We start from the raw sequence: 27,467 nt of genomic DNA, 5'->3' as shown, positions 1-27,467 counted from the left end.
ATTTCTTCATTAAGATTTTCGATAACTTGATTCCACGCTGTTTTTTTTTCTCGGATGAGGTTAATCATTTCACGCCAGTAGTTAATACCGTGTAGCTTTCTTCTAATTACGGGGGTATTATTCCACGCTACTAATTTATTAAGTTTGGTTTAAATTTGTTCTGTGATAGTTCCATCTTGAAACTTGTCCGGAGCTAATAGTAGAAGCGTAAACCCAAACTTGTCATCTCTTTCTAAATTATGAATAATGATGAAATGGATATCTCTCGAACTGACTGTGTTAACGCAAATATAGTATAGCAATCTGATTGCATCTGTTCAATTATAATGTACATATATACAAATGTAGATGGATTCCTTAATGAAATAAAGAAACATCTTCGTGCATTAAAAAATAAAATTTAATTATAAAAAAAACTATATTCTATTTATGTTTATTTTTATGTTTTATATGTATGTTTTGATTAAATTCTATATAAACAATTCGCTATATTAACTAAATAAATTATTAAAATAAATAATAACAAAGAGACGTAATTTCGTCTCGCAAATGCGCGTGTGAGTTTAGGATGTAATTTTTTTTGTCTTCTACATCAAAATAATATCGTTCAGTTTCAATTCATTTAGCATTGAACGCAGAAAATAAGTTGGCAAAAAACAATAAATAAATATGTGTACAATACATGATATTTTCACCACGCGCCGCCCCGTGACATGTTTTATAGTCCCCGTTGGCGCCATTGGGGCGCCGGGGGTGAGTTTTCCGCGAAACTCCCGAAGGGGAGTTTTGTTTATTTGTGCGGCATGACATAATTGAGGGGTACACACTATGCATACAGTACACACTGTCTGTCACGTCGGGAAAATTCGGCCAAAAATAACAAAACTCCCAATGTTGTGTAACTCGTAAAAATCTATATGAGGCTCTGCTGCGCCATATACATTTCTCGCTTATTATTTGCACGCGATTTTCGCGGCTGCTGTCAAAAATTTGACAGCATGCTCCAAAATTGACAGTGGACTCTGAAAAAATAAATGAAAACTGCTTAACATCGAACCGGTCCCCAGCAGCCTCGTCGCTCCCGGTAACCCAGTTTTCTTTTGTCGCGCTTCTCAAACTGTTCAAACGACGTTCGGGAATCGATCGGATTCAATCGTTGAATTTTAAACATTCTGTGACCTTTACTAAAAATATCAAATTATATTTGTTATCCTCTTTCTCATCACAATGTCTGTAATCATATTTTTTTAATATGTGAAAACATTGATTCATCTTCTAAATTAGAATATGTTAGGCAATGAGAAAAAACTACTCCTTGATCCTTCTTGTATTTAAAACATTAGTCCGTTCTTTGTCAAAAAATGAAGACAATTATTTATTTTTAATGGCAACAAATTAAATTTAAATCAACTTTGTGTCGAAATAAAAAGTAAATCTCAGTCAAAAATATTTTTAAACTAATCGATCATTCAGTCTAATTATATATACCTATTAGAAACTATTTTAAACATTTGATTAAACTATGACGTTAAACATAACGTCATAGTTTAATAAAAAAAAATGTTTAGAATGCAAAACATTGCATTCTAAACATTTTAAGTATACCACAAAATGAGCTGGTTTCTTTTGTTGACATTCAACGCCATATATGTACATATATATATTGGGGTCCGCAAAAGTTATCACCTGCAATTCACCGTCAGCAATTAATCGCTAGCTTACCGCCGCGTCAATTAATCGCATAAACAACGTAAAGTCTGTAAATAATCATATTTTATCGCTAGGCAATACATATAATTTATTTAAATTTATTGGTAATTTTAAAAGTTAAATAAAACGAGCCCAACCAAACAAAATGGCCCTAAAACACATTGATTATTATGCTGTACATCTGACAATATAAAACTGACCTTGAGGTTAAAATATAGATCATATAGTATAAATACTAGCTTTTATTTATAAATCTATAATAATAATATCTGACAATCTGTTAAGATAATTCTTACAATTTCATATAATTTTACACATGTAATATTTATTTTACAACTTTTAATATAAATTCTGACCCGAAAAACACGACCTTTTTTTAATTAATTTTATAATTCAAAGCAATATTTTTTCAATTTTGCCTTAAACATTTGATCCTATTTGTAGAGTGTTGTCATATTTATCAGGCGTTAGGCGACTTGTTACATAAAAAATAAGCAGACTAGAAAATGGATTACGTCTTAGTAGCTTTACATTTTATTTTAACGCTAAAAATAAATACTGTATTCGGAATATAGGATTATTGAACCATATATTTGTACGGTACCTTACAATGTACGTGCTTTTTTATAAGTACAAAGCTTTTTATATAATTAAATATTTGTACTGCGTCAATTAGCCTCCAAGTGGTCTCGAAGATCGAGATAAACTCTTGGGAATTCTAGACCTTGTCCTTGCTTCTAAAACCAGGGACGTTATTTGGGGGGGGGGGGGTGCAGGTGGAAGCATTTGCATTAATTTAGATTCGAATTGGAGACTTACATTATTTTTGATTATTTATAAATATTTTAATGCATTTGTACTTATGAGGGACTCCCATGAATGTTTCACACTTCCTGGTCATAGTATTTTTTTTAAAATGACTCAAAAACTTCCTGTAAAAAATATTCATACAAATATAATTTTCATTCATGATAATTTTTGGGATGAGAATTCACAAAATAAAAATTTCCGAATTAATTCGGGCATGACCGTTAAGAAGTTAATTTATTCTAACTGGTTGGCCTCAGTGAGTCGCAATTATATAATAAAAATTAAATTGGGTTATAGCTACCTCTAGGTAGCCTTTGACAGCTTTTGTATCAATAGTAAAAGCCCTGACGGTGACCTGGCGTATTCCAAACGATTGATTTTTATTTGTTAGTGTGCAGAGACGTCATTTGAATTTGGCTAGAAAAATGCATGTCACTTAATGAAATACTATGAATTTTAATGAAATCGAAATATTTAAAAAACGACCGCTGACTTGGCAACCTTTGTCCCACTCCTCATGGATAAATCTGAAATGATGTCTCTGTCATTTCAGATCTTTTGTTAAGTTTGTAGGAAGGTAAGGGGTGCATGCGGTGATTTGTAAATCTTTCTAATTGTTTTATAGAAGTGTTCGATGGTTTTCTAATTATTGTTTTTTTAAATGAACCGCGATAATATAAATAAAAACACATATGACTTAATTTCGATTTTTTTATGAAAGATTATATTATTTTTTGTTGAAAATATTGGCGGGTGGATGGTAAAGAGTGGCATATAAACACATATTGGGTCGCTGCAGTATTAGTTTATTGAATTTTTATACAGATACATTTTGAATTTGATGTTTTGATACGATAGATCGGCGGACGAGGCACCGCCGGTTGTTGTCTTCCCGTCGAGGTCCGCTAAAAAATGTTTTGCATTACGCCGCCGTCATGTCAGTATTTTTGGGTATAGTAAATACTTTTTTTATTCAAAATCATGTCATAAGATCTATAGAATAACTTTTATTTTGCTACAATAACGACTTACTTTCATGATATTGAATTAATATTAAAAAAATAATATCTAAATAAATTTATTTAATGTAGAAATTTGGAAATCTTTTTTTCCATTAAGCATGCAAAAGAACTTTAAAATTTAAATATATCTGAGATTGTTTTTTTATTACTCCTTGTATTTTCAGCCATTTATACTGAACCTATCGAACCCACATAAATTTCTCCTTAATCGATTTTCGTCGCGCACAAAGCGTAACATTTTCATGAATGGCCCATGGCTAGTGAAAGTTTTCCGACGCGCGCCTCCGTTTGACTACCCCTGGCCACCAGGGGATGAGAGGTTCGGGATCGTTGTTTGAGAGAGAGAGGCAGCTCGCTCGGCCTTCCGCGCCGGGTCAGACGTGCGCTCCGCCGGGTACGCCTCGCTTGTTTACGTCATTCGTGTCTCAACGCAGCCGGTGCCGACACACGCCGCAATAGCGCACATCTCAGCCAGGGTATGTGGTATTCCCCCGGGACCCTCCTACATCCCAGCTGGGTATATACACCCCTTATACATGTTGTGATAGACACAGGTCAAGGTGTCAAGGACGCGCGAAAATCTATGACAATTTCCCGGATTTTCCGCATACGCGAAAACTGCATTGTGCGATCGATCATTTTCCGACTCGGCCTTCATTATTTCTAGTTACGCCCCAATTCTAATAACTCCATTCGGTGATCAATAATAACATATGTATGTTAAATTATCTCTTTCTTGGTATTCAATTTACGCGTATGTAATACAAAATACTCGTTAAGCCATAGCAATGGCTGTATACGACATTTAATCCCATTAATGAAGCCTTAAAGCTCCATACATTTTAACACAATATGGAAGTATTCGCTTTCAGCGAAATAATGTATTACGAGCGATAGAAGGTAACGTATCGGTCACATATATTACATCTTATTGTGCAATTATATATATTATATAGTGCAAGGACTTATTAATTCATATTTAGCTAAGACTAGCTATTCCACAACTAAATTCTTGATTATCGTAAATCAATGGTCTTAAGTGTATTCCTGTTTGCTATTTTAGTGATGAAATATTTTTAGAAATATTATTTTTTAAACTGGTACTTTTTTAAAATACAATAGAAAATTGTATCTTTGTTGAGCCTCAGAAATAATTCATTAAGTATATTGAAAATATTTTGACTGCTTATATTTAAAAGTAAATAATTTTTTAGTAATTAAATAAAAATGAATTATGTGCTACAATCAAATTATATGTTATAATAAAATAAAATTAATACATATTGATCAAGGTCTACAGCATTTATTGAATGTATCAAGTCAAAATATATTGAACTCACCTTCCACCTACATATTTAATAGTTGTATATAAAGTAATGGTTGTATATAATTCAAGTGACTGAAGTTTGTGTTTTTAATGCAGTTTTAAATTAAGACAGGAGCAATATTTTTATCACACAAAAACGGTATATACAAATAGAATAATGCATTAATCAGCAATATTATTTAAAACATTTTTTAATTGTGTATTGTTGCTTAGATTATCAGTAGCTTATTATTTTAAATTATAACTTCAGTTAATAATATTGCGATTGATATTCTATTTTAAATTTAAATTTTTTCCTAAAAAATATATTTTAATATTAAAAAATTCTTGTATATTTTTCATATCAATTGTTTTGCCAAAGCCTATGAAAAAGGCTTTAAAAGTCCAGATAAATATATAAAATATAAATAAAACACATACAATGATCAAAATTTGTCATACAACTAACGGAATTTAATGTTTTATAGTCTTTATTTCATTAAAAATGTATATTTTATTTTTTAAAAATACTTTATTTATATTCAGAATTTTAAGAACAACTTTAAGTAATTTTCATTCGAAAGTAGAGTTAGACAACTTACAATTATTTAGAAAAAATACATTTTTGAAATATAAATATCTTTTGTAGGACTAGATTACATAAAATATGAATAAATAATTCTTCACAAAATTTAATAAAAAATAGAAATTAAATTAAATGGTCTGGAAACTGTTGAATAGATACGTTTTTGCAGCTATCCCTTCAATATTTTAATTGTTACAATAAAGTTGTCAACTTTTAATTAGTGTTACTATCTTTGATATGTGAGATTTTCATTATTTAGTCGTTCTCAACTGAAAATAAATTTGCCAAAAAATCACTTAAGGCCATATAATACTATATTATACAATACAAAGCTATGAACAAATTTTTAAGTCATCGATAAATGCATAATTTACTAATGTTTCTTTGCAAAATAAAATGAAAACATAACTATTATATGAAGTTGTCTAGAAAGCTTGTCTAGAGTGTTGGAATTACATATTTTGCAAGGTTTGTTTTAATGAAAATGGAGATTTCAATTTGTTTTGAGGAATATGTACTTGATATATTAGATATATGAGGTTTTTATGACATAGCTATCTGAATGGCAAGAGCAAGGTGACATTATTATGTCATTTTTTTGCTATTGAATTTGGCAAATATGGATTGAAAGGCTATAGATATTATATAATAGTTAATTAAAAATACTTTTATAAAACCGTAATAAGCTTGTAAATATGTTGATAGATTAAATGCAAAATATATTACAATATCTTTACAATACTAAATGACACATGCATATGTTGGAGTTGTCTGGAATGTTTTTATTCCTGAGTGTTAAATTGAGATGATTTTGCCTCTACCTCTTTTTTCTTGATATTAGAATTACATATTTTTTAATGTTTTCTTTAGTGACAAACGAGTTGTTAATTTGTTTTAAAGAACTCTTGCTATAATATATTAGAGATGTAATTTTTTTATAACATAGCTATCTGAATGCTGAGAGCAAATTAAAATTATTATGTCATTTTAATGCTAATGAATTTGGCAAATATACATTGAAAGGTCATAGATATTATATAATAATGAACTATACATACATTTATAAGATCTTAAAAAGCTTTTGAATGTTTTAGTAATACATGTTTTTTTACAAAATTAAATTAAAAAATGACTATTGTATGAAATTGTGTGGAAAGCTTTTATTTATAAGTGTTATATTAAGATGATTTGCAGCTATCTTTTTTCTTTTTTGATAGTAAAATTACATATTTTAAAATGTTTCCTTCAATAACAATAGAGTTTTTAATTGGTGATATATTAGAGATGTATCATTTTTATAACATAGTTATCATTTTCATGAAAATGAATTTGGAAAATTTACACTTAAGGCCATAGATATTTTGGTTAGCAAAAAATACATATTCAAGATGCGAATGTTATTTTTATGAAATTAAAAAAACTGAAGTTAACTAAAAATATAGATTATAATAACTAGTTTGGATTATGTTTAAACTTGTTTGTATCTAAATGTGTTTACTGTAACCGCGCTAGCAATAATCAAATTCGACCTTAGGTATACGTCTTCATACATAGATTATGTGGTTCGAATCTGGTTATACCCCAGAGAGTAACAATGATGTTTCAGGTTTTGTGTGCGGTTGAAATATTCACGAGAATAAAGGATAGTGTGATATACTGCCACCTCTCGTCGAACATCCTCGTTAATATTTCATCCGTCCCTATTTTAGTAACCCATAGTTAACTGTGTTAGAATAAAATCTAATAAAAATTTAATATTTATATATTATAACATTATTTATTATTTTTCATTAGGTGCAAGCGATGGCTGGTGATACTACAATTTGTGGTGAATAATGTGCATTGTCGAGATGTTCCAGTGACCATTGTTGTTGGCGGAGACCTCTTGACCTCTGAGAATGACTGAGTCTTTTAATTTCGACTAAAACGATGAATAATAAGTGAAGTTACGTCAGGATACTACGAGGAAACGGCCGTGTAGTGCTTCGTTAATATTATAAATTGAGTGAGCCATTCATAAGAATTTGAGAAACATTAAAGATTGATTCGACGTTGTGATATAATAATTCGCCAAAATGGTATGTACGATATTAAAATTATGTTTAATATTTTATCCGATATGCTAATAGTTATAAACGACTTTTTTGTTCGTGTGTACGTATATTTAATTCGTGCGATGTGTGTCCCATGTGCAATGCCCAATTAGGTATTTATTTTTATTCAATGTGATACAATAATTTACGTGACGCGAAAATATGTTTATGGTAATTTTAAAGACACATATTGATCAAGATAAAACATATTAAAAATATGCTTAATAAATAAAGAGGTCTAAGATAAAAAAGGTCGTATCTGCTAAAATATACTATATAGAAAAATACGTAAAAATAGCCATAAAGCTTCACTTTTATATAAGAGTCAAATATATAATTTACGGCAATAATATGTTAATATACTAGAAGTCGAAAATCACCCCAGGATGAAAAAATTTGATGTTATGTTATGTTATGTATAACCTTTATAAAAATATTGTTAGCTTCTTAATTAATACTGCTTAACAGAACTATTTAACATTAGTTAATAATTAGAATTAAACATATCCTTTATTATTTTAATTATATTAGTTTATGTATATTTGTAATAGTCTACAATAATTTAAGACTACGTTTATGTTTTCGGGATAGTATTGAGAGTCCATAGTTTGAAAGTGTTCATTGTGGTCGTCAATGATTCAATGGGTGATAAGTGACGCGTTAGTTAGCGCGTCATTCGTTTTTGGCGAGTGATTTTCAGTGATTAATCATGTATCTGATTTTTATATATTTTTATAATTGCTCTTCAAGAACGCTTGGACGAGAGGGGACAAATAGAACAACTGAGTTAGGATATAACTCCACTTCCAAAATTAACCCCTTTGTGAAAGTTTATATTTTTAAGGCCCTCTGTTAAGCGACCGTCTGATAATATCAAAGGATAGTTAAAATAATACTTATTAAGTCGCTATTGTGCAATTCTTGGTGCTCTGTCAATTATTAGTGTTTATTGCTGTAAGGCAAATAATTGTTGTTTTTGCAGATTATTGAATTTTAATTTCCCCATTAAATATTCTACAAAAATTGTTGTTAAACAGTTTTAATATTTATTGCTGAATTTTATAATTAAAAAGGATTTGCAGAATATAAATTATATATTTTTTTTTTTTTGATAATAATAGATTTTAAATTACAATATAAGATGAAATACAATAGAGGCAATTATTTTGCATATTTCATATATAAAAACATATTTAATAATACATATAAAAAAATATTCTTAGCTATTTTTAATGAAACACGATTTTTCAAATCTCTTGATTTTTGAAACAAAATATAAGTCATTACAAAATGACTCAGCTGTAATTTTTTTAAGTACTAAAAATTATAATAATATAGTTAAAAGATATTAGAATGTATTAAATATTGTATCCATCTGTTTTTTTTAACAACTCATTCGTAATTCTAAATATAAAACTTTTTATTTATGCTATAAAGTATAAATTGTAAAATCAAATGGGAAACATCTTCAAACTACGTTTATGTCAATTAACATGTTTTTTGTCTTAAGGTCTTCATGTATTCAATACAATACATCGCTTGTACCTTACTTTAAGAGTACAAAATAAAAAATAAAAAATACAAACCTACCTGAAAATAAAATTTTCAATTAAAAATTATCATATTTTATTTTCAAGTGAAAAAGTAAATATTTTTTAACCACTTAACAATAACAATAACAATGAAACTGACCTTTATATATTGTAGAAAAATTATTATAAGATTTACAGTACAGTGCTAGTTTGTTTGAAAATCTATTTGTGCTTGTAATAAAAGTTTTAGGTAGAAGATTCAAGTAATCAATAAATAAATATGTTTTTACATCACAGTATTTCCAACATGAAAAAGAAAAGTTAATTTACATCTGCATATAAATCTCATTCTTATATGCCTTTAAGTTTCACAAATGAGTTTCATCACTTTTGTATAAATTTCAATTTGAAAAAAAGAGTTATAAAGTTTGACTTTTACGCTTTCGCTTCGAGAATAAGCAGATTACTGATCATAAAAAAGGCATTCGTTAACGTTATGTTTTTTGTATACTATACGATGCTTTTATGAGTTAAAAAAATCCGAAAATTTGCCAACGAAAGCCGGCATTATCATTGGGCGCGCAACTTGTGGGATTTTTCGAGTCTCTGAGGTACTTCTGAATAATTTATTAAGCTCCCAATGAAAAATTTAAATACGCGCACAGTCCGCTAAAAAGGGACATTTTTGGTCACACGTATGTTGGTGTGACAACACAATATATGTATAAGATGGAATTATGCACGACGCAAAAACCCACTATGTATATAATTGGGTATACTAATCAACAATTTTTTTTCCAGAGTTTATTAAGGGTAATAAAGTTTGGGTACGCCCTGGTGATAGTTACATTGCTACTTATGCTTTGGGCATCCTTTAGCAATGCCAGAGAGGTAAGGATCGAAGACTAAAATTATGAATATATAATAAGTGTTGAATAAATAATTAAATTTATCTTTATCTTTCAGTTTCATGTTGAACCGGGTGTCAAACATCCGCCATGTTCGTTCAATCCCCTATGTAGTTGTTCAAAATCTATTCCGGACCTCGGAATAGTCGTGTGTCGATCCGTTCCATTATTTAGGGTGCCTCCATCAATTAATTCGTCAAAGGTTTATATGCTACACTTAGAGAGTAATGGTCTGAGGAATCTGGAACCATACTTCTTTAAATCGACTGGTATTTATAATTTATACATAGTAGTAAAAATAACATTTGTAATAAACCATTATATATTATTTCAGGATTGTATAGATTGGCAATCAACAAAAATCCTTTGGATGATATACCCGAAGAAGTGTTTTTGGGTTTGGAGTGGTCGCTCAGAGAACTGGAGCTGCATGATGACGCTCTGGTTAATGTGCCAAGTAAAGCTCTGAGGAACCTGCAAAAATTGGAGTTACTTGATTTAAAAGGTAAATAAATTTAATTAAACGGTTCGTCATCACAAAATAAGGCATTAAAAACCGTTCCATGCTAAAATAAATACTCATTTGAAAGGAGTTAATTGCGCCGTAAAGAAAAATTGTGCGTCATATCGCTAGACCATTGCCATCGAATTTTTTTATAGTGCCACGTTTAATTTTTTAGAGAATTATGACATTAAAAATGATCGTCGTTAGCATATGCTGCTATCACTAACAACGATAGACAGTTATTTAGCATTCAAAAGGTTAAATATTTATAAAAAATCGGACAAACATATATTAATATGTTCCGATGTGTTTAATCTTTGAATACCATATTTAATATTACTATACAACAAATGTTTTTTCCACAAAGACATTATTATAAATAAAATACATGCTGATTTTAGTTTTTAAAATATTGTCTATTGCATTAATATCTACATGTGCTTTAAGAAAATAATCGAAAATATTTTTTAATTATATAATAGTTTGTAGTAAAATGTATTTATTTTAAGTTTATCTTTGGCCTTGTAATATATTTTTAGAGTAAAAAAAATATTTTGCCATTGTAATTATTATTTATTTTATTAATTTATTTAGCTAATATAGCTTATTGTTTATACACTAAATATAATTATGTACAAAATATAACATAAACATTACCAGAATATAAAAAAATAGTGTAATATTATAATTTATTTCTTAATGCATGTAGCTGTTTCTTTATTCCATTAAAAAACTCCGCTACAGTTTATTATGGGGGAATGTCCTAAGAATGATATTATACAAATTCACACCTCCGTACAATATTCCCCTGGCCGTACTCGTTTTCTAACGCATATCTATCCTTTAATTATCTCTATTTTTAGTATTACATCAATGTACATCTTTATTTGTAATCTACTACTTATTAAAATTCTCTGATAACATTTTATTTTTTAACCCAACCATTCCAATCTTTCAATCACACTTTTATAACTACTAAATCTATTTTTATTTAAAACTACTCTTATTGCCCTATTTTGTAATTTTAGCAACATCGTCTCATCTAATTTATTAATATTGTTACACAATAATTGAAGTGGGACAATACTATACTATTGTAGATTATATTTTTGTATTTATACTTAACGTATTTCTTATCCTAGATAATATTTTTTTTATTATGTATTTTCGTTATTTATATTATATTCAACTTATTTAACATTATAAACTATGCAATAAAGTGTCGCCAGTAAATAGATGTATTTTACATTTTTCTATATTAATAATTATATCATTAATATATATTATAAACAACAATGAGATATTTTTTTTAATAAGCATAATTTATTTTACCTTTTTGCTTTCTCTTTTGTAAATAATTACTATGTCATATTAAAATTGCGTAAATTTCAGATAAAATTGAATATTTAGTGATCCATTCTTTTTAAATATATAACCTTTTTAATCTTTAAAAGTCGATAATTAAATTAGAGAAACAATTCAATGGTCAGTAACTTTGAAATATAACATTATAAATTCAAACTCTTAAGGATTGATTTTTTTATTGTTTTTTTTAGAATGATAATATATAATACAAAATGCAAAAGAGTACTGAAAATATAAAATTGTTATAACAAGTCACTTATACATCTCGTGGAAAAGTGAATTTTAACTAAAATGTCATTTTAGTTAAAAAAAATTTTTTCAAATTTTGTCAATGCAGAAGACTAAAAGACATTTTTCACATGGTTTATAGTTCAAATGTATATAGTACTTTGATCTTCAATAGTAATCAAACGGAAAATCATATAAGCATTTTTAAAAAATGCAATACTCAAACGAACGTTTATAAACGTCCACGGGGAGATTAGTATAAATGTTACAGTGAAGTTCTAATTTCAATGGCGTTTCAGTGAAAACATATCCGAATACATTTTTATCGGTAAATATATATTTCTACTAGCGAAATATAATTTAACTGATATTATATATGCTCCAAACGGCCATTTGATAAGGATGAAACATCTATTTAGGTGCTTTTTACAAAAACGTGTTTATGTTTAAAATATAATTCAACTGAAGCTAATGAAATTATATGTTGCTTTAAAACGTCTATAAAATTTAATTTGCCAGTTGTGAAACGCTTACTTGCTGCTCAAATCCAAACCTAACAAAAATTTAAGATTTAAGTTTGAACAGTAAAAATACGTTTCGCAACTGTTAAATTGAGTAAACAATCAGTAAAGATCCTAAACTTTATTACATGCGTACAGTATTATAATGTGATTTTTATATAAAAATATTTTATAATACCAATAAAGATTGCATCTTTTTTATACCTAATGATATTATTATTATTATATCATTAATATATGACATATTATCATTTTTTATATAGTCTTCGTTGTGTCATATCATAAGTTGTTCTTAAATGACTAATTACTAATATATTTTATTTTCAGGCAATCAAATATCAACGTTGATGTCAAACAGTTGGGATGGCCTTAGAAGCTCTTTACAGACCCTAATATTGGCAGACAACTCAATCAGCAAATTGCCAATGGATGCATTTGCTAGTTTGCCGATGCTTGCAACTCTAGACCTGCGTGGAAATCATCTATCTCATATAAATCCAAACGTGTTCAGAAATGGAATGAGTAGATTGAATAAGGTATATTTTAGCACTGTAATAAATAATCAAACTGCAGTATGGATTTTTCATTCATAATTAACATTGTAGCTATTATTAGCCGATAACCAACTCACTATGATACCTTATAAAGAGATTTCACCGTTAAAGCAGCTTCGACATTTAGATTTGTCCAAGAATCGTGTCGGACAAGTTCTGCCAAATATGAATCTACTGGGAATTCAGATGTCTTTAGATGTTCTAAGGTATATTGACACAAGCGCATTATAAATAACGTTCATTACTAAATATATATTTAACTCTTTAGACTTGATTTCAACATGATTACTTACCTAATGCCTGGATCGTTCAAGTATTTTACAGTCGTCAACACGACTAATCTTGACGGGAATCCAATGACTTTCATAAGAGTAATTATTTATATAATTATATTAATAAATGTGTATCTTAAATTATGTTTTCATCATTTTAGGAAGACGCGTTCCGTGAAGCAAAGATTCGTATTTTATCTCTAAGAGATTGCGGTTTATCGGATATATCACCGGCTGCTTTTGCAGGTCTGGAATCAACTCTACAATCACTGGATTTGTCTGCAAATAACCTTACAGGCTTACCACGAAGCTTATTCCATCAATTTGAATACTTACGCTACTTAAATTTGAGAGAAAATAGAGTAATTATTAATATATTTAGTTTATCCATAGTTAAGCATTTATATACATATATAAATTATATTATTTTAAACATAAATAGGTACGTAATCCAGTTCCAACTGATTCCTTTGATGGATATCAATATGCTCTATTCAGCTTGGACTTGATCGGCTTAAGAAATGGTATCACAAGTTTGCAAGACTTGAGACGGTCAGTGAATAAATATATGATATATTTTAAATATATTTTTATGTATAATGTAATTATTATTGTTAAATTTAGGATGGCATCATTAAGAAGCTTGTCGTTGAGCTCTCTTCCAAGACCAACGCTCGTCTCGGATGACTTTCAAGAGTTTGGAGTTGATTTGGATGAACTCAGAATTATCGGTGGATCGTTAGACGCAATACAAGCTCACGCTTTTAGATATTTGAGAACGATCAAACTGTTGGATTTATCTGAGAATGAGATATCGACAATTAATAAAGATGCTTTCGTCGAGGTATGATTGATATTGTAATATGCCTAATATTTGAGATGATAATATAATTTGTGTGTTTTAGTTGGGTCATGGTTTAACGACTTTTAAAATGTCTAATGGTTTAGCAGACACCGTAAGAGAGCTACCCCATGAAGCTTTGAAACCACTATCGCAACTCAGTTATCTTGATCTGAGTAACAATCGGATTGTAATCGTTCCCGATACATCGTTTCACTTTTTGAACAATTTAAAACGTCTAGAATTGCAAGATAATCTGATTGAATATTTCCATAAAGGCACACTTCAGGTTAATATTGAAAATAAATGGATTTATATATAATATATAGTATAACTTGATTTTATTATTTAGGGTGATATACATTCATTATTGGAAAGCATTATATTATCGGTAAACCGATTGAAGCGAGTAACACAGCATACGTTTGTGGAGCTTCCTGCTTTGAAAGAATTAGAGATGGAAGACAATATGATCGAAAGGCTAGACCGTCGAGCGTTCATGAATTGTGACCGACTAAGAAAGATCAGCTTGAGAGGAAACAAACTGAAGAATATAACCGAAGAGGCGTTCCAAAATCTTCCTATGCTGGAAATGTATGCAACGAATTATACAATATTTTAATATTTTTACTAATGTTATCTATTTTATTTTACAGCCTTGATTTGTCTTATAATCATTTGAGAACATTTGACTTTTTAATGTTTGATCAAGTCGGAACGTTGTCGTCTCTTCAAGTAAATGCTTCATATAACAAGATTAGTTATTTGAGCGATTCTATAGCAGCAGCCGTTGGAACCATATTTAGAGAACCAGGTGATAATAAATTCTATAAATTTGCATGAATGATTATAACTAGATGTTCTTTTTTTGCATCGAATCTGTGTTGTTTTAAGTATGATTATTTGTTTATATCATTTTATTGTTAGGTTGGTTTGTATGAATTGTGTTATAAGATACCCTAATGTTGCTGAATGAGAGCTGAAGAACAGATTAGGGGTATAAAAAAGTTTTTTATTCTAATTATTTTACAAGAGATCGACCAATTAATTAAATGGCGTTCATGTTTAATAGCATATGGATATAGATAAGATCATATATGACGTCTAGAATATATTTTTATGGTTTTTAAATATGCAGAAATGTAGAGCAAATAATTTTTATAAGTATATAAACTTCATATTGTTATTTTTTAAAAGTTTACGTTAGATCACATGATCGGTTTTTACTTAATAGACTTATGTTTGTGTAATAAAAAAAAATGTTATATGTCTGATATTGATACTGGATTTTAACTATACAGAATCTGGTATCTTTAGTAGAAAATTGATTAAGCATGTATTTTTTAGTGTTTGAGATTTGAATGCATTAACTTCAATCTAAAGTTTTCAAACTATATTTTCATACACACCAACCTAAACTAACACATGTGACATGCACAAAGTTTTATTTTTTTTATACACGTTTTATTCTGTCTCACTCACTCTTCATACTTTTCATGTTTTTATTTGCATCGTGTCGTAGAAGAAGAAGATTACGAACTAGTAGAAGGTACATTCCAATATAATCTTAATATTGAAAAGATAGTATTAGAAAGATAGCAGTCATAGGTAATAATTTTAAACTAAATACTGTAATCAAACGTTTTAGGTATTGGGATTGGAACGCATCATTCAAATGTGAAACTTTTGGATTTGTCACACAACAACATTTCATACATCAGTCGATCATATTTTAGGTAATAATTAAATACAGCAATTGATATAAATCAATTATATTCCTATAATGTATGTATCATTATAAATTATAGCTCGGCAGAAGTTTCCTTAACGCATTTATACCTTTCGCACAACAAACTTCAAAATGCAACAAAAGATGTGTTCGGTAACATGCCGCATTTGCAAATCTTGGATTTGTCTTTCAATAATCTGATAGATCTAGAATCTGATATGTTCAAATCCACTAAAAGATTACAAGTATTTTTATTAAATTATTTTATATTTTTTGAAATAATTTATTAAATTTATTTAATCTATTTACAGATCATTAATCTACAAAATAACTTTCTTGAAGATCTACCAGGAGAAATATTCAGATTTTTACAATCACTAAGAGTTGTCAATCTTGGAGATAATGACATCAGAGTATTGCCTGATAATCTGTTTCTCGAAGACGGCTTAGAGAGGTATTTATTTTTTATACTTTTAACAAAATGTTTGTTATATTCTTTATTTACAAATAATAGGTTGGATGTATCAAATAATGAGCTATCTCGTGTGCCTACAAATTGTCTATCACAACCAGCAGCAGCTTCATTGACGGAATTGGATCTCAGTGGAAATTGTATTCCGGCCATCGGTTCAAGTGATCTTATGCAAAAGTTTCGGGTATAATTTTAATTTTATTTATGTATCAATTAAATTGCTTAGTAAATTTGACAAGTGTGAATAGATAAAAAGTATAGTTCGTATAGCTTAAGATGATCTTGGAGAATTAAATAATAATAGGCCAAATCTAGAAATGTTTTATACAAACACATTTCATATAATTTAATATTGTGAATGTTTTGGTAAATTAACTATATCTCTCTGTCAAAGTGCAGCTGCAATGAAAGATTTATTCTGGAATTAACTTTATGCTATGTACTTATTGAAATTTAAAGAATAATATACTATAGACACTTAATATATTAAATGTAGTATTGAATAAAGAATATATAATATTAACCCAAAATATGTAGGTTGTACAATAACATATTATTGAAATGACAATACTTCTTATACCGTTTTATTTCAAATAGAGAGGATCGTTTTTTATATAAACTACCAAAATAGTCCCGTAATAAGGATCAAGCCGAGTTGTACAGATTGTAAGCTTTGATTTGTGTGTGTGTGCATTTGTATTATACTGAATATTATAACTATGTATAGTAGAATATGTTGATCTTATATATTAGTGTAAATTAACGAGTTGCTATTCTTAATTAACATTACTTTCATTACATCCTTTCCACTGTGGATTTGTAAAAAAATGTGTAAGTTTCTACACTTCCAGCTATATTTATTGATATACAATATGTATGTTCCTTTATAATATTGCTAATTCTTGAATAATATCACCATTAGTATAACGATTATGACTACTATGAAATGGATCAGCGTTCCGAGTGGCAAAAACCCGGTAACGAATACCAAGATTACACATATCATAGTGTGAGGCGTCCGTATCCAAATCAAAAACCAGAAAAACTTAAAGTTCAACCGAGGGCAGAAATATTTTTAAAGGTTAATAAAAGCAGTTTAATTAGAAATGCATGTATTAACATTTAATTTAATGCTTTTTTATGTATTTATTTTAATATTAATGATCTGTTGCATCATCATTATTTATTTTAATCTTCTTACGACAATAAGGTAAGTATATAATTGCAATAATCAGTTTCTAGTCTTAATAAAGTTTTATGTATACCAAAATCTATCCAGATATTCTAACAACGATTCTTCTTATTAGGGAAATATATATATATGTTCACAAATAATCAGTTTTTTGTATTGTATAAGATAAGATAAAATACAAGCTCTTTTATGAAAAGTTGCTTGTGTGGTAATATACTTTTGAAACTGTACAGCAGTTTGTATACTTCCGTTCAATAATGGCAATAAATTTGAAGAAAGGCTTTGGTCTTTAGAAGTACTTGAAGTGGGACTACTTTCTAGAAACTTCAAAGCCACACTGTGCAATAGTGCAAGCTTATGAATTTTGGTCTCTGACAAAATGTTCTGAAGAGAAAGAAAGAAAGATAGAGTGGCTCATATAGCATAACCAAGAAATGTTTGATTGGCTCCAAAGAAGAAAGATGCTTTAAAACACCTTAAGCTAATGAGGAGCTGCGCCTCGTTACAGAAGACCGGACAAAATAAAAAGCTGTTCTCTATTTTGATTGCCAATAACAAGGTTATACTGTAGGGTATATTACATTGGTCAGAATATAAGCGGCCAGAATAAATATTAGATGGTCAAAATTTATATTAAATGGCTAGAATTTAAATTGGACTGGTCAGAATTACCATTGAATAGTAAGAATTATTTAAACAAATAGTCAGAATCATTTTTTCAGTCAATATTTATAAAGAATAGCTAGGTAGTATTTATTTTATATGAACCTCAAGGTCAGTTTTATGTTGACAAATGGTCATTATCAAGGTATTTTAGAGTCTACTTGTTTGGTTGGGTTCACAACATTATCAGATGTCAACACAACAAGCAAAGCGTGCTCTTCGCCGCTGCTCTGTCTTTATTCCCGCTTCGTTTGTCGCTCTTAATACCGTCGCCTCCTACATACAATTAAATGGATTCGTTGAGAGTTATTATTGGGGTATTCACCATTCTGACCTACACTCGCTATGGCACCTAACCTGTCCCAACAGTTTTGGTGCAAGCGAGATATTTTATAAAATATTTTTAAAATAAATAATTTATTGTCTATTTATATTTATAAATGTTATAATATTTTTTTAATTCACATGATTTATTATGTTTTTATTCTGGCGATTTGCTATTTTTATTCTAACCATTTAATATTTGTTCTGACCCTGAATAGTATAATTATGACCATTTATTTTTTTATTCTAACCGTATGTTACTTTTATTCTAAATAATATAATTATGACCAGGCTGTTATTAAAATTCTGATCGAGATTTAATTTTTATTCTGACCCAAAATTGCTTTAAATTTTGACCATTTAAGTTGTTACCATATTGTTGAACCAATTTTAACTGTTTTATTTGTTGAATTGTGTACTGAATAATAACGCAAACTAAAAAATAATTACATACAAGAACATACAACGAAAACCACTATTTAACAAAAGCATTTCGCCGCCCGACGTAATGCAATTTGACACAACTTTCGAAGCGCAGCTGCAACATCAAAATTACATTATTACCAATGTACTGTTCGAAACTTTAAAATCTTGAATATTTTACTTATTTTATTGCGGGGTTAATGATGTCTTCAATTTTAAACAAATTTCGAATTTCACACCAACAAAAAGCAGGAAAAAGTTACATATATTTAATAAAAACATTCCGCCGCCCGACATAATGGAATTCTCCCTACCTCGATGATGGAGATATCTTGTATATAAGTCAGGACTCTGCGTCTAGCAATAAGTACCACAAAAATTCAGAATTGAGTTTAAAGCAGTACCATATGAGATCTTTAAACATACACTTTTGGTGTCAGACTTTGGTAGCCAAGCAGCATTTAAACTCAATCTTGAGTCATGTATAGTGATATTAATCTGAAGGGCCGGCGTCACTGCCCTGCAAACTGGAACGGAGTGTTGCCACAGTGTAGTGCTAATTTGAAGATCATTTTAAAACCAGGAAATGTTTATCTGATACATTACATACAAATCGAATTTTAGATATAGACGTATAATGATTACACTTAAGCATGATTTTCTTGCATGTATACAATATAAATATTTCATATTTGATACAATTCATTTAATGATTTGCTTAACTCTTATTTTTATTTCTAGTCCTTGTCATGGTTGGATTTGTCTAACAATAGACTAGTACGAATTGATGGCGGAGCTCTTGGATACTTGCAGAGACTTTCCTGGCTCGATTTGAGTCATAATGGTCCTTTATCGTTAGGACGAAACGATAGAGCCTTTCAAGGAGTTGAACATTCACTTAAGCATCTCGGTTTGAGGAACATAAGTCTAATATCGGTGAGTAAAATATGATTATTATTCTATTCATGAAACGGTTTGATTATGATTTATTTTAACCGATGTTAATATTTCATACCGTTATATGATAAAATGTTATAATTTATTAATGGAGATACAGTGTGAAACTGCTGGGATGTTTGTAGCGGACAAAAATTAAGGGAGGTACACATCACTGGTTCTTATATTGTGAAGAGGTATGAATAGGTAGAGTTTGATACGATTAATGAAAACATCTCTCATGAGTTTGAAAAAAAATAGAAATCATGTAATGTCATCATGCAGATCATCATATATCGTCGTATTTATCTGGTAACAATATCAATTCAACATAAGAGAGATACATTTTACCTCCAAACAATGAAATGCATTTCATTTCATATCTATAAAAATATGACACATTTATTTACATTAACACTTCATGATAATTAGGTCTAGAACAAATGTATTAAATTAACCTATCCCCAATTACATTTATATAAAAACTAATTCTCAATATGTGTATTCATATAATCAATATCTGTTACAGGTTCCTTCATTAAATCTTCCAAAATTGAGAGCTCTTGATTTGTCTCATAATAATTTGCCAACTGTGCCACCAGATACTGCAACTAATTTAACACAACTACGATACCTTGATTTGTCCCACAATGACCTAACAACTGTTCCAGTTGTAAGTCCTATATTATTTAGTATAACTGAATTTTTATACAATTCTAATCTGTAACACAAAACTTTAATTTCAGGTAACTCATTCACTAGAAAATTTGCGTTGGTTGTCTATTGCTAAAAATCCAATCTCAACATTGACTAACACCAGTTTGTTGGGAGTTGCTGAAAAATTAGAATTTTTAGACATATCAGGACTTCGTCTTACAACTTTTGAGGTAGTATTATTTTAATTTTATTTAAAATGTTACTTAAATTAGGCACTATTTAAAACTCGTGTTAAAAAGGTTGGGTTTGATATGTGGCTTTTGATCAAATAGCTGATAATATAATTATTTACAGTTAGTCGGGAATATAACTACTTTTATATTTATATGCAATATGTGCAGTATATAAATATTGTACCTACAATTGTGCTCAATAGTTTTAAATGAACTTATTATATAATTTCAGATGGGAGCCTTATCGAAAATGCAAGCTCTTCGCTCTTTAGTGATAACGGCTTATTCAAGGATACGTGAATTCAATTTACCTAATTTACTAGCTTACAACGATGGCTTGAGAGATTTGTGGGTTAAGGTAATATTATAATATACTAATATTTGAAGCATTATGTATACAAGACTAAAGCAATAACGGTTTGTAAGAGTTTGCTGCATATTTTTCATAGTATCAATCATTGAGTTATAAAAACAGTGTATTGGGAATTTAGACTAGTTCTTCGCCGTTCTTTCAATGTGATTTTCTACTAGTATTTCCATAATCACTGTCGGCAGACTCTTATGGAACAAAATTCATTAATATAAATAATTTAATAGCAACTAATTCTAATAATAATAAAAACACTTAACTGACGGGTCAGATAGTTTCTACCCGTCAGTGTAAATATTTGTTCAAATGTTGATTTGTTGTCTCAACAAAAGGACCTGGAGTAATTCGGAAGGTGATCGATTGACAATTGATTATCATTTACATTTTTACATTTTTCAATCGGACTTCTTTTATAGTTAAGGCAGAAGTGTTTTAAACAGAAATGCTTTTGTCGAGGACTTTGGAGTGGTATTTAGCAAATGTGAAGACTTATTACTTACATTGTCAATTTTTACATAAACGAAATAAGATATGAACAAGCAACAGTATGATCCTACAAAATGAAGTAATGTAGATAGTGGTAATGGTAGATGGGAAAATGCGATCTGTCTTGATCTACCGCACTATTTCTTTGTTTCTATGTCACATATGATATGAGCAAACGACTTGTCTCTATACCTTTTTTTATCTATCAGTTAATAGAGATAGATAAACAGTGTTTGTTATATATTATAATGTCAATTTGTATAATTTCTTTATATCTACTTGATGCAGTCGTAGCTTTGTCTACGTCTCATAGGCCCAAGTAGTCTCTGAAGATCGGGATGAACTTAAGAAATGTAAAGCAAAGGCTTATGTAGTCTTTCAAGTCTCAGCAGATGCTCGACTTAGGTTCGCTTTGTGCGAGTTCGGGAGTATTTAGTGAAGTTTTTGAAAGAAGTTTATTTCGAATGGAAGTGAATTTACTTTTATATATGCTTGTTTGAGATGAAAAAGGTTTTTTGCTCTTGCTTCAATTGTAACGATTTGATAACTGAATTAAATTTGCTTATTTCCATCGATTCTCTTGTAAGAGTTTGTACAGGTGAAGGTTTTGCAACATTGTACTTGTTATATCGCATTTTACCTGCTGTCATTACATCTCTAAAGGCATCAAATGATTGAACGGCCGTTGTTGATACATTTAGAGTTCTTTGATCGTCACTTACAAATTCACTTGTCTGCGAGTTGTATAATGATGAACCTAAAAAAGCGATGAACCTCGACGATAAAACATTGGACGGTTCACAAAATATTGCTGACGGTTTTGTGCAATATTTTCGTTTTGTTTTCGAGGAATCTTTTTCGCCTTCTGCTCAGTCGCTTTCTTCTTCATGATCTTGGTCTTCAGTACTGACCATCAAAGAAACTGAGCACTCAGATCTTAAATACGGATTTAATAAATTAAATTAAAGGCGTTCTTCTGGACCTGATTTAATTCCCGATTTTATTTTGAAGGGTTGCGAAGTCAGTCTCGCTGCTCCTCTAAAATGTATTTATGATCTGATTCTCAAAACATCATCATTTCCTGATCTATGAAAATGCAAAAAGTCACCCCTATTCATAAAAAGGGTGACAAATTATATAAAAAGAATTATAGACCAGTCGCAGTGTTGTCAGCTCCTGCTAAATTATTTGAAATATTTATTCATAAATATCTCCATAATCACTTTCGGCAAGTTTTGTTAGACCAACAGCACGGGTTTCGTCCTGCCTGTTCCACTGTTACTAACCTTCTGTCGTTCACCAAAACGGTGACAACTTCTCTCGATGCGGGAATTCAAGTAGACTTCGTGTATACAGATTTTGAGATAACCTTTGACAAAGTTTGTCATAGGTTATTATTAAATAAATTGTCGAACCTCGGTTTCTCGGATAATTTAACTCGGTTATTCTCGAGTTATTTAAGCAATCGTAGACAGTTTGTAACCTATGGTGGACGATTGTCAAAAGAATATTTAACCCTTCGGGGGTTCCTCAAGGATCCAATCTGGGACCTCTGCTTTTTGTGCTATTTATTAATGACATAAATACAGCAATTAAGAATTCAAGTTTTCTTCTGTACGCAGATGATTTAAAATTATATAAATGCATTCGATCTGTTGTGGACTCCTTCTCTCTACAAAGTGATTTAGACTCTCTGTGGAGATGGGCTTCCATTAACTGTCTGCCCTTTAGTGTCGGAAAGTGCCATACTGTGTCATTTTCTCGATCCCGTTCGCCGTCAGCTTATTTCTACCATCTCGGTGGTAACATTTTGACTAGAGAAACTTCCACTAAGGATCTCGGAATCACTTTCGAGAGCAAATGGAGGTTCTCTCTACACATACACGACGTCTGTGATAAATCTTCCAAGATGCTCGGCTTTGTTATGAGGAATGCCTTTCACTTTGACGATCCGTCAGTTATTCGCATCCTCTATGACACCTTAGTTCGTAGCATTCTTGAATCAGGATCTATAATTTGGAATCTCCGAATAGCCAAATATTCCCTTTTAGTGGAAAAAATTCAAAAAAGGTATTTAAGATACCTTTACAAAAGGTTTGGTTATTATCCGTACTTATATCCCAGCGCCTTTCTTTTAGGAGCGTTGGGATATGATTCGCTGAGTTCTCGCAGAAAGCTGTATGTCGCTAAGCATTTTTTCAAATTACTAAAAGGTGCTGTCGAAAATCCAGCTATTCTCGAGGAATTCCAGTTTTGGGTTCCGAAACATTTTCGAGAATCTCGATCGAGACCTCTTTTGATGGCCGTTAGGGCTAGGACATCCACACTTGCCGACTGTGCTGTGGCCATCCGGTTCCTTAATACGCTGGCATTACATATTGACTTATTTAATGTTAGCTACGAGGATCTGATCCAGTTTGTATAATTTAATTTTAATATTTTATAATTTTTTGTTATGTTTAAGTATTGTTATATTTATGTATATATACGTTTTTTTATGTTTTATAAATTTAAAATTTGTTTTCGACCATTGTGGCGCATTGGGGTAACCTGTTAGACCACGATAGTCTTAATTTAATCTAAAATAAATAAATAAATATACTAAAGAATTTTGGCTTATTGCGCTTTTAACGCATATTTGCGTCAAGTTTTTTCTATAAAATATAAGCCATATATATATATATAAATAAATAGATGGCATAATAATATAAATAATAATACTTTGGCATTGATTATCAAATAGGTGATGATTTTTTTTTATTAAAGTAACTGGAAAGAACTACTGTTTTGTATATATTTATTCATATTTTTAGGTGGAAGATGATAAAACTAACATGGGAATTGAAATGCTCGGACAATTACCGTACAAGTTAGAAAACATTACGTTCAGCGGTAAAGCTCTGAGAACGTTAGGCGATAATATACTTGTTGTGAGTATTATATTTATTTAATTTATGCATTGATATTTGGAATAACTATTATATACTTTTATTATAGGGAATTAATAATCCTAATTTCCGATTCGCACTGAGAAATACGAGCATATCGACTATACAGCGCATAGTGTTTATGAAAGCCGAAAAGATTAGAAATCTTACTTTAGATCTTCGACACAATCGCATAAAAACTGTATCGAATCCTTCAACGTGTGAATGGCCAGGTGTGCCGGGAAGAATTTTTCTTCAAAACTTACTCCTGGAAGACAATCTTCTTAAATGCGATTGTGACTTAGGGTAAGTTTGATTATGTAATCAATGAAGTAATAAGAGCTAATTGAATAAGTAATTTAATACTGTTTTTTAGTTGGATTGAAGAATGGGAGAGAAAAAGGAGAATGTACTTATGTTCTGACGAAATGGAAGACAACTGTATGACAGTGACTGAAGATTTGCGTTTATCCAAATGCTTAAATAAAGAAAATCATACACTGATAGACGTAAGTATTGCCTATTCATAATATTGATAATGCTTAACGCTGTCTTATTAATATTTATATGTTTCTAGGTTTTGAAAAATGATATTGAATGCGGATGGAATAGCGCCTCAGGCACAACTCCCATGACTACCTTATTGTACACTATAGTAATTTGTTTCTCAATCATAATTTATCTATGAATTTTGCTTTGGCTATTTGATGTTTACTCTGAATTTTATGACTTATTGGCCGCTATATATTCGATATAAAGCGTCGGTATACGACGATGTACGAAACGGTCGCGGAAAGTCTGAATAGTCACACACCATGTATAATACTTTAAGTTAAAAAAATCAATCAACTGTAAAAATGGAAAAATCTAGTTTGGCATGTTAATATTTACTTTTCAGATATAGCATATTTTTCTCTCTTTGTATAATTATTGTGTATAAGGTACTGAAAATTCATATGTAATGTGTTCTTAGGTATTAATATCGACTGCAGAGAGTATAATGATCGTGTTGTTCATACAAATCATATAGTTGTGATTTATGATATCAGATTATTTTTGATTTTGTAATGTAACTATGAAAAAACAGCTTTTTGTTTGTTTCCGGCCGACGTTCTGTTACATGTATTGTGTGATACATGTTACGTTCAATGCATTTTATAACGTTCTTATAAAATGCACTTTAATCTATATTGACCAACCCGAAATATCAAATAAATATATTAATTAATTAATAATAATGATATATTATTTTTATCTAATATTTAAGGGGTTCAAAAACACCTGTGATATAATTTCATGCTGTTGTAACATATAATATAAAATTGTGCCAATATCGCAATATTTTTGCTTTAAGTATGTTTTTTTATTGATTTGGCCTAAATAAACTTCTTTTACATATGTATATATATATTGAAATAAAACATCTCTATTTTAACTCATATGTACATAATAATACATAAAAAAATCTAAGTCTTCTACTCTAGAAGGGTGTTTAATTGCTGGTTACCGATTGAAGATAACAATTAATTTATTTATATAATTGATGAACAATCATATTATTTATTAAAATAATATATCTAATGCGTTATATGATTATTATATATTTTTTATATGTCAAATAGCCAATATGATTGAGAGTAATATTTAACCAAAATTTAGATTATTTTATTTATCAAATATAAAAATATCTTTATTAGATTATTTACAGTTTTATATATAAAGAAAAGAGTGTCCTATTGATATGATAAGATGAACGAAGAGTATAATATTATATATTGATACAACGCTAACAATGTAAATGGATGGCATTTTAAACAAAGCAATATAGTAACTAGATTTTACCAAATTAATCTTGAATTACTAAATAAGATATATATATTTAAAAAAAGTGTAGTTTAATAACAAAGATAACATAAGGAGCAAAAACATATTTCAAGCAGGTATATTATGTGTATTTAATTACTTTATGGTGAACAAGAAACGAATTATATCATCGTAATCTCAAAACGAGAACGGTTTGAATTCCTATGTATAATTATTTATTGTATTTTTAATTTCAATTTTTATATTTATTTTGTATTGGCTCCTACTAACTAAGAAGTAGTAAATAATAGTGATGCACTATAATATTTATGTAAACAACACTTTATAAAATATACTTAAAATATAAGTATCCTGTCCATAATCGGTTTACATTATATTAATATTTTATTATATTCTCTGCTTATAATTTTATTATAAAATAATATTAATCAGTAGCCATCCTCAATATTAAACTTCTATAAACTGATTATAAATTTTCGCTTTTAAAACAGTCATTGTAAATTAATCTCTGTGTGTATATTGTAAAAAAGAATATATATATATATATATAAAATAGCATATTAACCATTATTATAAAAGAAAAAAAGATATATCTATTTACCTCATTCGTATGCCAGAAACATTTAATCAATGAAAACTGTTAAATATAATACAGATATTTATATTTTAGGATGAAAAAAATTCCGGTTCAAAGATATATTATATTATATATATACACATTAAACCATTATAGAGTTTTATCTACACTTATAAGAAGATTTAGTTTCAGATTAATTATATTTAATGTATTTCAAAACAAAAAAGACTATTTTTGCATGGTGTCTAGCAAACGATGATAAGATATAGCAATGGTATTGATACAAATGTATTTTTTGATTGTAGTCTTAAATAAATAAAAAATGTTGTGTAATTGGGATGTGAGAATATGTGCAATTCAAAAATGTTATAAAAAATATTGTAATACACACACGTCTTTTA

The 27,467-nt window shown here is 29.3% G+C and overlaps 1 protein-coding gene across 7 annotated transcripts in view; it reads left to right on the top strand.

The window, feature by feature from the left end:
* The window catches only part of chp (leucine rich repeat containing G protein-coupled receptor chaoptin), a 29,466-nt gene extending 3,585 nt beyond the window's left edge, over window positions 1–25,881 (top strand). For 3 of the 7 annotated variants that reach the window (XM_088203112.1, XM_088203115.1, XM_088203113.1), the window contains 27 exons: window positions 7,229–7,512; window positions 9,861–9,950; window positions 10,026–10,236; window positions 10,302–10,472; window positions 12,914–13,122; window positions 13,192–13,346; window positions 13,409–13,511; window positions 13,574–13,774; window positions 13,855–13,964; window positions 14,037–14,256; window positions 14,318–14,542; window positions 14,606–14,847; window positions 14,910–15,067; window positions 15,776–15,802; window positions 15,902–15,989; window positions 16,062–16,227; window positions 16,294–16,436; window positions 16,497–16,638; window positions 17,377–17,535; window positions 19,798–19,992; window positions 20,522–20,665; window positions 20,739–20,879; window positions 21,115–21,240; window positions 24,552–24,668; window positions 24,736–24,971; window positions 25,042–25,174; window positions 25,243–25,881. In XM_088203112.1, coding sequence (XP_088059238.1) covers window positions 7,510–7,512; window positions 9,861–9,950; window positions 10,026–10,236; window positions 10,302–10,472; window positions 12,914–13,122; window positions 13,192–13,346; window positions 13,409–13,511; window positions 13,574–13,774; window positions 13,855–13,964; window positions 14,037–14,256; window positions 14,318–14,542; window positions 14,606–14,847; window positions 14,910–15,067; window positions 15,776–15,802; window positions 15,902–15,989; window positions 16,062–16,227; window positions 16,294–16,436; window positions 16,497–16,638; window positions 17,377–17,535; window positions 19,798–19,992; window positions 20,522–20,665; window positions 20,739–20,879; window positions 21,115–21,240; window positions 24,552–24,668; window positions 24,736–24,971; window positions 25,042–25,174; window positions 25,243–25,353 — 4,026 coding nt within the window. In that variant the 5' untranslated portion in view covers window positions 7,229–7,509 and the 3' untranslated portion in view covers window positions 25,354–25,881. Of the gene's footprint in view, window positions 1–3,888; window positions 4,019–7,228; window positions 7,513–9,860; window positions 9,951–10,025; window positions 10,237–10,301; window positions 10,473–12,913; window positions 13,123–13,191; window positions 13,347–13,408; window positions 13,512–13,573; window positions 13,775–13,854; window positions 13,965–14,036; window positions 14,257–14,317; window positions 14,543–14,605; window positions 14,848–14,909; window positions 15,068–15,775; window positions 15,803–15,901; window positions 15,990–16,061; window positions 16,228–16,293; window positions 16,437–16,496; window positions 16,639–17,376; window positions 17,536–19,797; window positions 19,993–20,521; window positions 20,666–20,738; window positions 20,880–21,114; window positions 21,241–24,551; window positions 24,669–24,735; window positions 24,972–25,041; window positions 25,175–25,242 lie in introns of those variants that run through there. The other 4 variants (XM_088203114.1, XM_088203117.1, XM_088203116.1 and 1 more) reach the window with 4 other exon arrangements.
* Window positions 25,882–27,467: the final 1,586 nt, after the last annotated feature.

Source organism: Plectrocnemia conspersa, unplaced genomic scaffold, assembly GCF_051122295.1.
Source record: "Plectrocnemia conspersa isolate PC_06_02 unplaced genomic scaffold, ASM5112229v1 ptg000014l, whole genome shotgun sequence".
In the NCBI taxonomy this organism is placed as follows: Eukaryota; Metazoa; Arthropoda; class Insecta; order Trichoptera; family Polycentropodidae; genus Plectrocnemia; species Plectrocnemia conspersa.
This window is presented reverse-complemented; position numbering and strand designations above follow the sequence as displayed.